Source organism: Haliotis rubra, unplaced genomic scaffold, assembly GCF_003918875.1.
Source record: "Haliotis rubra isolate DU_JTF1 unplaced genomic scaffold, ASM391887v1 Scf1888, whole genome shotgun sequence".
Taxonomy (NCBI): domain Eukaryota; kingdom Metazoa; phylum Mollusca; class Gastropoda; order Lepetellida; family Haliotidae; genus Haliotis; species Haliotis rubra.
In genome coordinates this window covers 1-14,008 of record NW_025765878.1, presented here as the reverse complement: position 1 = coordinate 14,008, position 14,008 = coordinate 1, and the positions used below count along the sequence as shown (strand labels likewise).

At 39.2% G+C, this 14,008-nt stretch overlaps 1 protein-coding gene across 1 annotated transcript in view; it reads right to left on the bottom strand.

Annotated features, from left to right (window-relative positions):
* Positions 1 to 2,256, bottom strand: part of LOC124274179 (probable 3',5'-cyclic phosphodiesterase pde-5) — a 70,098-nt gene extending 67,842 nt beyond the window's left edge. Inside the window, 1 exon segment of the mRNA XM_046709489.1 lies at positions 2,067 to 2,256. Within this exon segment, the coding sequence (XP_046565445.1) occupies positions 2,067 to 2,187 (121 nt within the window). The 5' untranslated portion in view covers positions 2,188 to 2,256.
* Between the last annotated feature and the right edge of the window lie 11,752 nt (positions 2,257 to 14,008).

Below are 14,008 nucleotides of genomic sequence, written 5' to 3'. Positions count from 1 at the left end.
TCTCGTTTATGTTTTACAAGACCACATCAGCAAAGTAACCTTTGAAGCGTTCAGAATGTCGTCACCATGAAGCTAATACTATTTGTTTTGTTTCTTTTTCAGCGCCGCACTCCACAATATCCTAGCTAGATGACGACGATGTTTCACCCTTACCACACTATAACCTCCCAGATACTACGTCAGAGACATACAAATATAAAACAAAGAAACAAAACAAATTATTATATCAAAATCTACAATTTTGGGTAACAACACACCGAGAGCTTTACTGACGTGTCTTGTGACAACAGGGTGAGTGGGTTAGTGAGTTAAACATGCAAGTCTGTATTCCGATGGCGACAACAGGTTATTACCGAGAGCTTTACTGACGTGTCTTGTGACAACAGGGTGAGTGGGTTAGTGAGTTAAACATGCAAGTCTGTATTCCGATGGCGACAACAGGTTATTACCGAGAGCTTTACTGACGTGTCTTGTGACAACAGGGTGAGTGGGTTAGTGAGTTAAACATGCAAGTCTGTATTCCGATGGCGACAACAGGTTATTACCGAGAGCTTTACTGACGTGTCTTGTGACAACAGGGTGAGTGGGTTAATGAGTTAAACATGCAAGTCTGTATTCCGATGGCGACAACAGGTTATTACCGAGAGCTTTACTGACGTGTCTTGTGACAACAGGGTGAGTGGGTTAGTGAGTTAAACATGCAAGTCTGTATTCCGATGGCGACAACAGGTTATTACCGAGAGCTTTACTGACGTGTCTTGTGACAACAGGGTGAGTGGGTTAATGAGTTAAACATGCAAGTCTGTATTCCGATGGCGACAACAGGTTATTACCGAGAGCTTTACTGACGTGTCTTGTGACAACAGGGTGAGTGGGTTAGTGAGTTAAACATGCAAGTCTGTATTCCGATGGCGACAACAGGTTATTACCGAGAGCTTTACTGACGTGTCTTGTGACAACAGGGTGAGTGGGTTAGTGAGTTAAACATGCAAGTCTGTATTCCGATGGCGACAACAGGTTATTACCGAGAGCTTTACTGACGTGTCTTGTGACAACAGGGTGAGTGGGTTAATGAGTTAAACATGCAAGTCTGTATTCCGATGGCGACAACAGGTTATTACCGAGAGCTTTACTGACGTGTCTTGTGACAACAGGGTGAGTGGGTTAGTGAGTTAAACATGCAAGTCTGTATTCCGATGGCGACAACAGGTTATTACCGAGAGCTTTACTGACGTGTCTTGTGACAACAGGGTGAGTGGGTTAATGAGTTAAACATGCAAGTCTGTATTCCGATGGCGACAACAGGTTATTACCGAGAGCTTTACTGACGTGTCTTGTGACAACAGGGTGAGTGGGTTAGTGAGTTAAACATGCAAGTCTGTATTCCGATGGCGTCAACAGGTTAATTCCGTATTTCACAGGTAACACTGATATTTACCTTTGTTTTCAGAAGAGTACAACAACTCTCGTAAACGTTTAGTTTAAAAGTAAGCGATTGTTTCATTCTCCAGAGGCAGACACCCATAATATTTCTTAAGAGTTATGAGAAATCGAATGGCAGACTTATAACACTGGTAATTGTAAATTGTCCGGTAATATCTTAATTTTCTATCTTTATCTAATCAAATTACCTTTAATATTCAGTGTAAGTTGTGCCCTCGAACGACGATGTTCACCCAATAAATCTTGTGCGTCTTTGAATAATAAGTCTAAATTATAAAAGTCAATAATAGGTTCGTAGTTTCTGAAAATGATTTATGATTTTGTGGCAAGTGTTTGAATGTAACCATTTTATATTTTGATTTGTTTTGTTTTTTTGCAAAACATTAAAGGCTCCAAAAGTAAAGTGTGTATAATGTTGTGTCATAGCATGCTAATTTTACACGTGAGCTCGTCGCTATATGGCTGAAACAATGCTGATGCGACGTAAGATTTAACTCACTCACTCTGAAAATGAAGAAAATTCGCTAGATCTTGTTACAAATATACGTTAAAAGGCATTTAAAAAGAAACATATTATTACAAGGCAATAATATCATGCACTGAGTGCCTGTTTAGCACAGTACCTGTAATGACCATTTCTGGCACCGGAAGTGGCTGTGGTGAGCTGGGTGAGCGCTGATTCGCCCGAGGGGTCAGCGCCCTCTTCCCCTTAATGGGTAACGGGGGAAGACGTCGGTTGTTCATTTGGCAGAGAATGATCAAGAAGTACCGACAGTTACGTCATTGATGTTACCATGGTGACTGGAAGGTTGGGCATCTGAAAGGTATGATGAATAAGATACATGTCGCATCCGAAATAGCATTCAGAATGGTTGTTCATACGTAACCGGAAACAGACCAGAAATAGTTTGCTTGATTTCTGTGATTGTGATAATGATCTTTAATCCTTGTTATATTTACTTGTACGTACATGACTGATTCATGTCACCCAAATAGCATTAGGCAGAAGTGAAAATGAGTTTTAGATATAATGCCATCAACGGACACTTCAATACCCGTTGTAGGCTATTCGATGTCACGTGTTTCAAGGTTTTCAAGCACGCCACACATACAATGACTTCAAGAACGGCAACCTTGAATTAGGTGAATTTGTGACGGTTGTTTTTCTTATCAAAGTTACATAATGGCTTCACGACTGATTAGAAAAACAGAATGAAACACATTTGTATCAAATGTTCTGGAGAGCTCGTTCAGATCAATAAGAAGTAGAGCAATGAACCTCAAACCGCCCACAACCACATTGTTGTCTCAACACTCTCTTTACCATGGTCCATATGGAGAATACCGGTTTAACGAACCCCCGAACGCCCACCGGCACCGACACCACCCACCGTACCAATTTGCCATTATGTCCCATCAGCCCAGTTATTATGTTCTGCCTGAATGTGTGTATATATTTCCGAATGAGTGAGTATGGTTTTACGCCGCTTTAAGGAACTATTCCAGCAATATCACGCGGGGACACCAGAAATGGGCTTCTCACATTATACCCATGTGGGGAATCGAACCCGGATTTTTGGCGTGACGAGTGAACGTTTCACCACGAGGCTACCCCACCGCCTCAATATGTTTCTGAGCTATCAAGGGGTTATATTTTACATATACTCATGCCAATAATGGTTGTCACCCCCTTCAACTTTTTTAATTGGAGAGGGTGTGTGGGGTGGGGGTGTGAGGTGTGTGTGTTGGGATGTGTGGGGTGACAACCATTATTGACATGAGTATATATAACACCGTACAATACATTCAGAAAGGATGTTATAAATCATTGGAAGAATATCCCATATTTTGACGAACATGCAGTGAGCCCAGTTAATTCTCTGGTACAGTTTCTACGACTGTGATCCTATTAACACTTTACGTGATTAACGATTCGTACGTGTTGTTACAGACAATCCGTGTAGACGTAACCTGCAGCATATATGGGTGGCAGGGTTAACGATATGTCATTGTAAGCTGAAATCCCATTTGCCAATAGATTATGTCCCTTTTGTACTAACGTACCACGATGAGTACCACGTACTCTTGATTTGTCCAAAATATCGAGAAATACGTAAACAGCATTTACGTAATACTTTATTGGAAAATATAAGTATGTTTAAGTTTATCAAATTGTTAAAAGGTGAAAACAGTTTTGAAGTACTGAAAGCTGCAAAGTGTATTTATCATATCTTAAATGAAAGAAACAAAGTTGAATTTTTGTAAATCGTCCATACATATCCTCACTCTTGGGCTATAATGATAATAACAATGTGATTGCTCTCTTTATATACGTACATCGCCATGTGCACAGGCAAATATTCAATATATATATATATTGTATTGGTCTTTGACCTAATAAAAATCTTGTCTTGTCTTGTCTTGTCTTGCTGATTGAGATTCAACTGAACCCTTCTGAATGTGGGGTGTACGGACACACACGAAGCCTCTGGGTTTAACTGCAGGACCCGCAAACGTGTATGGTGCAGACAAACCTAATCGGCACGAACCGGGATTCGAACCGTCAGGTTTTTGGCAAGATCAAGGACACACCTTTTCAGAGGGAATAGTGGCATCTTTGACTTTCTGAAGTTAAATGTGATTATTCTCACCGGTACACCATATCTCTTCAAGTCAGTATATAACATCTATGACAAGAAGATGGAAATATTGTTCACTTTGTCAGTTGGTCAGACATATGGGGTCCCTTGGAGATAACACTTTGACCTAGTGAATGACATGAACTTTCTGTGTGAAAGGAACACACCAATATATTTGTTTTTCTGTTCACGTTATTTGTTCCGTGGGTTAGGTCACAAGAGAGAATGTCTGTTAGTCTGGAGGTCAGAATGTTCGCTCGTCACAAAGGTTTGAGTTCGATCAAGTGTGGTGTCCAAAATAATTGCAGGAACATTGCAATAAATGGCCGAATGAATTCTGGAAACTTATGTACAAACTGTTCATCACTGCAGTTTATCAGTATGGTGTGATATTTATGTTTAGGTGCTTAAAGGTTGAGCTAGTCTGCCTCCCAGACCGTAGAGAATATATTACATAGGAGTCAAACTCAAGTCTAGAATGATTTCAAATTCAAATTGGCCATTCTGGATTGCCTCAGCCCTGAAATTGTGAATTGTTCTTAGCTCAGTTTGGACTTTTCATTTTGATTTAAATCAGATAAATCAATTTCTGTTCAGGGACCAAATGTCAGTCTAAAGTTAAGGTAAAAATATCAGAAATTCAATCTCTCAAGGGACGCAACTCTTACAGCGAGATGGGCGAACCTTCGACCGTGAGGTCGCCTATTCACAAGCGATGAGTAAAACCTAGACTTGCATAAGTCTCTAAGGTAATAATTAATAGTTTAAATGAAAATGTCTAAAAAAATATAAATAACAGTCTGGCGTCCTACTATCCGCTTATCTAGACCTTCCTCTTTAAAGGATAGAATTACTATTCATCCATGGGCTTAGCATTCAGGACAGCCTTGGAGCAAGGCTAAGTAAATCCATGTTTCAAGCATATTTTGTCTGTGCTATTAAATCATCGTTACTTCGGGAACGACATTAATTTGTAAATTATTAAAGTAATTCAATCACTTACATATCGGAGTAAAATCATTAAAATCGATTTAAAACACAGGCTCTTACAAGGTTGAAAAATATACCTAAGAATGCTTTCAACTATACTTGTATCCGTCTCTGTATGCTTGTATATTTAATATTTAACCATTCGTATATTCAATAGACACTCTAGTGTACATATATACTCAAAAAGGCATTTTGTAAGTAACATTATTCTTGCCTTATATTAATATAATGCATGTACCAAACAATTATATTGTGCTTCCGTGCTGAAGACATATTTACAAACAATACAACTCACCTTTCACAGTGTGACTCCATTTTGAAAAGGAAGTATTTTTATCACAAAGCAATCAGCCGACATGTTTTTGTGTGAACGTGTGTGAGATTCAAGAGCCCCTGTCATCAGACAGGTGTGTGACAGAGTGACAGGTGAGGTGCACGGAGAATGATACATCACTCATTTCATGGCTGTGTAATTGACGCTGAACGGATCAGCTATCATCTGGTAACATAATTAATTTGTGTGGGTAGTCACGTTTCACTTGAAGAATGTTTACAGTGAGATTACTGACAGAAACAGCGAAACGTCATCAATCACTTCTCCTGTTTTATGACGTTAAGACTGTTCTGCTGTTAGAGCACGGCACTGTTCGACGGCGGCAATTCAGGACTGTACACATGGCGGGCAAAACAGCATAAACGTTAGCATGCTGGTGTCAGATATACACTGATGTACCTTCTTGTATGTTTCATTTCAATCCACCATGAAACAAATAATGGTGTTTACATATTAATGACCGATTATTTAAAATTATATGCGTGTGCGTGTTCTGTAGTCCGAGAGTTATCAAATCAAAACCATCACTCGTTCAGGTGAAGGGTTTTTAAAGAAATATAACATATTTCCAAAAATGCTGAAAAATTAACTGTTCTCACGTGTCACAGGAACACACGGTTCTCTGGACGTATTAGATGTTCTGCAAAATGTCTTAAGCGTCCCTCAAAAGTAGTTTGACCTTTCTCAGACAATAATGGCATATTGTCTAGCTTTGACTCAAATAATGTTTTTGAACACCCCAGACGCCGCACGTCCCCATCTGACCCCCGCACACACAGAGGTTATCAAAAGTCCCTTTGGCATAAAGATTATAGAGATCCTCTTATAAATCCCCACGTGCCAAGGTGATAAACAAAGGTAAAAACAGTACCTCCTGTCAAGGTATTGCAGTGACAACTGAAACATTATATAGGTTACCGTTAGTTATATCTCGCTGTGTATATGTCTACACAATCAACTGTTTTCACGACTGATCAGAGTGCACTCATTGAAGTACATTGATGTGTACTAAGGCAAACAAGAAAATCGTTTTTCATTCCTTTCCAAATGACTGTAATCTCTAATTAGAAATGTAATCAACATTCATGTATTTCATCATTAGTTTGAAGAAATCAACTTCAAGGCGGAATTAGATATCAGTTCAAATTAGATAATAAAATAACTAAAACCCTTTGAAGGTTTATGGGGTCAATCTTCAGTTCAATTAAACGCCAGTGTACTTTAAAAGCTAAAGAAAGAGCTTAGACCCGTAGCCTTTCAAAAACGCAATGAGATAATTAGGAAATCTCGTCATATCTGAGATCTGTCTCCATCAACTACCAGTCATGTTGTTTGAAGCTTACCCAAAAGTAATTTACAAAAGATTTGATCGTACCTACTTAGGCATTTACGATTAATTATACATATTTTCCTCCAATGCAGGTATTACTGAAGAACGCTGTTTGGTTCCTGTTTAACTTCTTGATCACCGACTTAACATTTAAACAAACTACCAGACACAAACAAAACAGTTAACTTATAAAAGATTGTATGAAGATATATACTCACACGACTGTATACGTAGAAAATACAGTATGATCCGATTTCACATGCTGTGATGTATTTTAGTACACCTTAGGTCACGAACTGTCCATTAATATACATCTCTACGCCAAGACGTGTTGGACATCCCTGGTCGTGTTTGTACATTTACACAATACATCCACGGTAACTGTTGAACGACACTGTCTCGCATTCATATAATGCAGTTCCAACGTGTCTGGGAAATTGATAAAAATCTGGACATAGTTGCCACAACGGTGATAAAACTCGTATCGTAACATCACAGAGACAGTTAATTGATGTCGTAAACCGTCGTAAATCCTGACAGGCGTTCTCGAAAGAATGTCGTAAAAATCTTCAGAACTAATGACGTCAGTGCTTTCATTAACGACAAGGTGGATTTGTTCTGTCTAACGAGTTTGTGATCGGAAAATCGATGTCTGGTGTGGGACCCGCACTCTCTTCCCAGTATAAGTAAGGTAATTTGAAGATATGCTAACGATTTGCGACTTCTTTTACAGGAAGACCAGGTGAAACGTAAGCACATGCATGACGTTAAACATTTAAGTCCTGTAAAATGTTTTAATGTTAAAAATTCAGAACAACTTAATGGATCTTTGGAATTTACGATATCAGCTCAGCAAAGTCAGTAACGATTCCTGTAATTAAGATGAATGTTCTTGAAAATACTTATATTTAAGACACCACGTGACTTCGGTACGGGAAGATTAGACGTGACTTATCTGAATGAAAATAATACATTAGTCTGACGGGAACAGACAGTGGCAGTTAGTGTTCAATAACTAATTTACCAAATCGATATCACTACTGTCTTCCAGACGTAGCCTAAAATGCACGTATAGGCGACGTATTTTTTTAAAGTATTTTTTTTTAAAATGTAAAAATAGCTTGTCCTCAGGTTTCACAATAGAACAAGATCAATGGGAAGTCTGGATGTTCCAGAATAAATATTTTAAGAAAAACGTGAAAAATAGATCAAATATTTATCACAATAAAAAACAAATAATTAAAATTAATATGTAGAAATAGTTGGTTTCCAATCTCAGAAAAAAATATTGATAATATTCTGAGACAAACATCCCAACCATCCGGGTTAGAATATTGGACATTGTGACGTCACGGGCAGAGTTAACTGTTCAGTTTTACCTGATGATGGGGCCAGAACAAGCCCTGAAACGTTGTACTCAAGAATAAAAAAAGAAGATGTAACCCAGAAAAATCTCTATGTTCATAGAATATTGATCTTCAGTAACCCATGCTTGTCGTAAGAGGCGACTAACGGGATTGGGTGATCAGGCTCGCTTACTTGGTTGACACATGTCATCGGTTCCCAAGTGTGTAGATCGATGATCTTGCTGTTGATCACAGGATTGTCTGGTCCAGACTCGATTATTTACAGACCGCCGCCATATAGCTGGAATATTGCTGAGCGCGGCATTACACAACAAAGCAACCGACAGAATCTTCTTGGGGCAGGTCTGTATCCTGTGAATGGTGATCAGATGGTGACAGTGTCTGATCATATGAGTGCGGCGTAAACCTAAACTCACTCACTCACTCATTCATCAACTCTCCAAGACTGCCCTTTCTGTCAAAGTGTCCATAACTAACATAATTTCTTATATTTTCCAATAATGAATTTATATAATTTTCATGTTTTGTCTTTCACGCCCAATGGAATCGACTGTTTATCGAGACGGTCAATCTCTGACACTGACATCACAACCGTTACATACGTCCATACTTTTAGTGCTGGTGTTCAGTAAACAAAGACGCTGTTGTATGTCTACTGACAGTGCATACGAGAATACATACCGCCAAACCGCAATTACAGAATCCCTTCTGCAGCGTGATTATTTACAATATTTTGGATTGCGATGGTGATGTTTATTCTTTCAACTCCTTATTTATATATGGGGTCATTTTCCTCCCGAGAAATCGACCGTAGCTAGAACGTCATTGAGCATTGAGCTGTTGTGTGAGGTCTTCCAATAAGCCTTTTATGATTGTTTTTATTATCACTGCCATTAAGCGTGACCTGGTGATGCGTGTTTTGCAGAAATAACGATGATGATGTTTTATTTCAATCTAACGAAATGATTCAGTGTGCCGTTTCTATAATGTAGTACCGTTTAAATTAAAAGGAATCATACAATTTGACAAAAAGGAATTCTGTGAGCTAATGCTGTTTAAATAACTTTGAATGTATGACTGCTGGCTCCCATTGCTTAGCTGACTGGTTAAAGTGTTGCCTCACCACGCGAGTCAGGTTTGAATCTTTTCAGGTACGATGAGCGAAATCTGAACTTGTTCCTCACAGCCGTGTCCTTTTTTTCTTATTTATTTGTTTAACGCCGCCCTCAGCAATATTCCAGCTATATGACTGCGGTTGGTAAATATTCGAGTCTGGACCAGACAATCCAGTGATAAACATGAGCATCGATCTACTCAATTGGAATAGATGACATGTGTCAACCACGTCAGCGAGCCTGACCACCCGACCCTGTTAGTTGCCTTTTCCCATAAACATGAGTTGCTTAAAACCAATTCTAACCCGGTTCTTCACTGGGTATGTTTAAGTTTAATGGCAGCAGCCTGTAAAAACTCAAATAGACAATCCAGTGATTGACATCATGAGCATCGTTCTCGGCAACATACATCATCCGACATCGTTAATAGCCACTAGCAAAACGCGTTACTGAGTTTTAACCTGGAATCTCCCTGGGATGGGTAGCACTTAGAAGTTGATATGTATAATGACAAGAGGGCATGGCTGATTACCGTCTTTAGTACAGTTGTATTATCTTTTCTGTGTAAATTCATAACATGACGTGCATATAACCCCTAGACACCATACTCTTTCTTTTGCGTTTGCAATCAACAGTTCCATTTGAACAAGCAAGGACCGCGGAAGCATACAAGAACATAATTATATTTCAAATATTTTTTTCATCCTTCACGAATATTAATCATAAAAATATTTTAAAAATGATCAATATTATGGAATTGTGTCATATTGCGCAAGTTTCAAGCCAGATAACGGATCTGGGTCCCCGATCCACAAAACGTTCGTAGCGCTATGACATTCGTAAGCCTATGATAAAGTATAGATTTACGACAGGTCGTAACGTTAGGAACGCTTTGTGGATCGGAACCCTGGAATTATGAGCTAGGTTCACTAGTCATGTCCTTCAAAGAGTAACCATAGACTTAACAAAAAGCCAATTCAGTGTCTCGTGTGATTTATATAGTCCATTATCATTAATGGCAAAACATATTTTTTAAATAATTATCTAGATTATGGGACTTCCTTTATTAAATATGAAAAATGCTAATATCTGGTGTTTACTTTCAAGTCATCGGGTACAAAACAATACAGGTACCTTTTTATAAATCAGTCAATCCGGGACTCTTTGACAGGGAGACAAATGGCGCGAAATGTGATCATTCCCCTGTCACCATCGGTTGTAACAAACAATGATCGTGATAAACAATCCCGTCCGTCCAAAACAATCAAGATTATCGGAAACACCGGTAACAAAGGATGATGAAATGCTAGTGCATACACTAAAGAGAACAACGTAATATTTATAATGGAACAAATTCAATGCATTCTTTCATCGAGATGTACCGAAAACGTCCGTCGCAGTTACATCCAATTGCAAGTTTTGTCAGTAATATTCAACATAAGCAGTTCTCTCTTGAATCTGAATAGGAAACGATCGCATGCAAATCAGGTGTTCAAGTTAGACAACTATTCACGTTAAAAAATTGACTTGAAACCACAAAGGATCATTGATATATCAAATCAAGTTCGGGTAGGGCTGGGACGGGTGGCCCGGATACCCGGGTCGGGTGGGTAATGAGTTGGACCCGGTCTCAGTACCCGGACCCGTTATGATCATGTGACTATAGATTAAACAATGTAATATGTTATTCTTTCATGTTTATGATTAAAATGTTGTATTGTCTTTGAAGATTTAGACATAATTACAGTCACTTCTTTGGAATATAATACATGGTTAAGATATTGAAAAACTCGAACTTTTAGTCTCCAAGCGGAAAAATCTATTGCCCTTTCTTACAAATTTGATGTCAGGAATTAACATAAAGGGTATCCGGGTAGAAACTTTGGACCCGTCCCAGCCCTAAGTTTACGTTAGATCGCCGAGCTGGCTGTAACACCATGGAGGCCTCATCACTACAAGTAATGGCGGTTGGATATTAGCGCGACCTCTTACCAGACAATACAATGGCACGTGCCCGGAAACTGTGAGGGAGAACCTGTGCAGTTTGATGCACGACGACGTATATAGCCTGCCGTGGCCACATACTTTCTAAGGTTCACTTCTGAGCCTACACGCTGGCATTAATGCAATTTGAAATTGAAAGCGAATGTAAAATAGTGGCCACTGACTGGGTCCGGGTGACAGTAATTTGTGTCTCTAAGCTGTTATGTTCTATTTTTTGTCCAACTTGTTCGTTTGTTGTCAAGTGAATCATTGCTTATCAGGAGGTACTCTGATTAAATCCCACATCAAATATTACCACACCAACAACAGCAGCAGCAACGGCTACAACGCCTACAACGAAAACAGCAAAACTACTGATACGCAAATGATACGCAGCAGGGTAAAGCTGTTATACATAAATTATATCATCTTTAGATATGATATGTATGTAGAGCGCCTAATATCCAGCTCAAAGATGCTCAGTGGCGCTAAGGACAAACTATGGGCAAAGCGTAGATAGCTTTACTCCAGTTAACGCAAGCAGCCTATGAGGCACTGGAAGGTTGACAACCACACGGCCATCTTATCCCACCAGGTACCCATTCACTGCTCGGCAATTTTGAACATGCTCATTTGCCCAAAATGACACATGTGTCAAGAGTCGATAAGTGATATTAGAGTCAAAAGGAGTTTCATGGAAAAAAGGATTAAGATTTCCGAGATCTTGCTAAATGGTATCTGGTTAGCAGTCAGACACATATATCGGGGAATATCATGGGATAGGTATCTGTAGACAAGACAGACCACTTTGCAGCTTATCCTTTGAAGACCTGGAAGCCATTGATGCAAAGCGGTCACGGTAATTAAGATGCTACTCAAATCCACTTTGAGTGTTTACGAGTGGACGAGATTATGAATTATTTTAGCTTCATGCATCCGCAGTCCATTATCCGACGTGAAATCTGGGAACGTGTATGTTGCAGGTGACATTGCTTGTCATAAACTCGAACTGACATGAGGATCGGACCCCACGGCGCCGCCTGGCATACCTTCCTTCAAACGATTACTTTCTTTGAATACACAATGCCAGTTAGAAAGCGGTCAAATGTAACAATTGTTGTACTTGGGATTACACTTTATCAGTACAGTGCAGATTTTAGTACCTTTTTGCGTTGAGCCCCTTCCGGGATTTAAACCCAAACTCTCAGCCAGGCACCAAATCGCCTGCACACAAAGTCAGCGATCTTACCCGCTTATCCACCATGGTGGAAGCCGTACAAGAATCTGTACTTTACTGAGAAAGTGTATTCCACAATATAACACATGTTACATAGTTTAAAATTTCTTTGTCTCTGGTTGACTCTAGCAGTTAAGCATATAATTTTTGAGATTGTATTAAATAAGGTGTTGACTATGTTAGCCATGGATTTGACAGATTTAATATACACTTAACTATCGTGGTAGAATTAATTAGGATCTTCGGAGTGAAACAACATTCATTCAAAAGGGCAAAATATATATATATATACAATGTGGTCGCAGTTCGAAATCTCACTTTCATTAGCTGTGTAGTTATACCCCAAATGGCTGTCAAATAAACAATGTTTGTGTTGGAACACGTGGTCTCCAGATTAACCCCAAAGTCAGACAACACAGACACTACCTAGCTAGAGTTGATAAACCTTTCAATACCGCCACATTATAACGCCCCTAGTACCGTCAATACTGCTGTCGTATTGGAGCTGAATGGTGGGGGATTGAGGTAGATTGAAGAGGGAAAACATCTATTGTCCGTCATTGTCCGGTCAGGACAGGTCAGTCAGTGCAAGGCGTGAGTTCAGTATATATCCAAAGTGTCTTTAATGTGCCTTGATTAATGGAAGAGCTTAATCGGTCTGAATCGAAGTGCGCATTTCTTTTGACGGTTCCAAACAATTAGAGGTGATCGACTTACTATGACGTCACGTTGTTGAATTATAAGCCGAGAAAAGAAACGTGACCCGGGCATCGACGACTGCCTTTAAACTAACTGCCAATAAAAGGAAATGTTTGAAGTTTCATCGTCATATGAAACACACGCTGTAATGCATACAATGGCGGGCTTTACTAATGGCGCTGTAGTGACGGACAGTGTCCAGATTGGTTTGTGTGTGTTCTTGGTGAATAAAGTAAAGTAAAATAAAATAGATAGATAGATAGATAGATAGATAGATAGATAGATAGATAGATAGATAGATAGATAGATAGATAGATAGATAGATAGATAGATAGATAGATAGATAGATAGATAGATAGATAGATAAATAAACTATGTCACGGAAAAGATGTATTTTTGTGCTGCCTTGGTTTGGTAAGAAACATTTGACCTTCAAGAGCGCACAATGACATGCTCTTAATGACATATTCGAGATATAACACACATAATGATGAGGAATGTTAACAAGCACCTGCCTGCATGGTTGTATAATGAGGCATCACAGGTGACCAAATCAGGCTGATTGCTATTCATCTTACCGCCACGGCGACGATTTTCTCTAATTTTACTTGACCTTACCTCCATTACTTCACACTCCCTCACTCATTCCACAATACAAAATGTGTGGTCCAATGGTAACATTGGGTTCATTAAACCTTTTACTCAGCTGCGCTGGCAGGTGCATATACCTCAGGTTTTGAAGAAAATGCATTTCATTGATCTTCGTAATTGTTTACCGACAGAACTTGCCCAGCATACCATTTGTCTCCAGTTAACGTTAATGAGTATATTTGTGTAGAAGATCTTCGATTATACTGAAGCGTCACTTGGG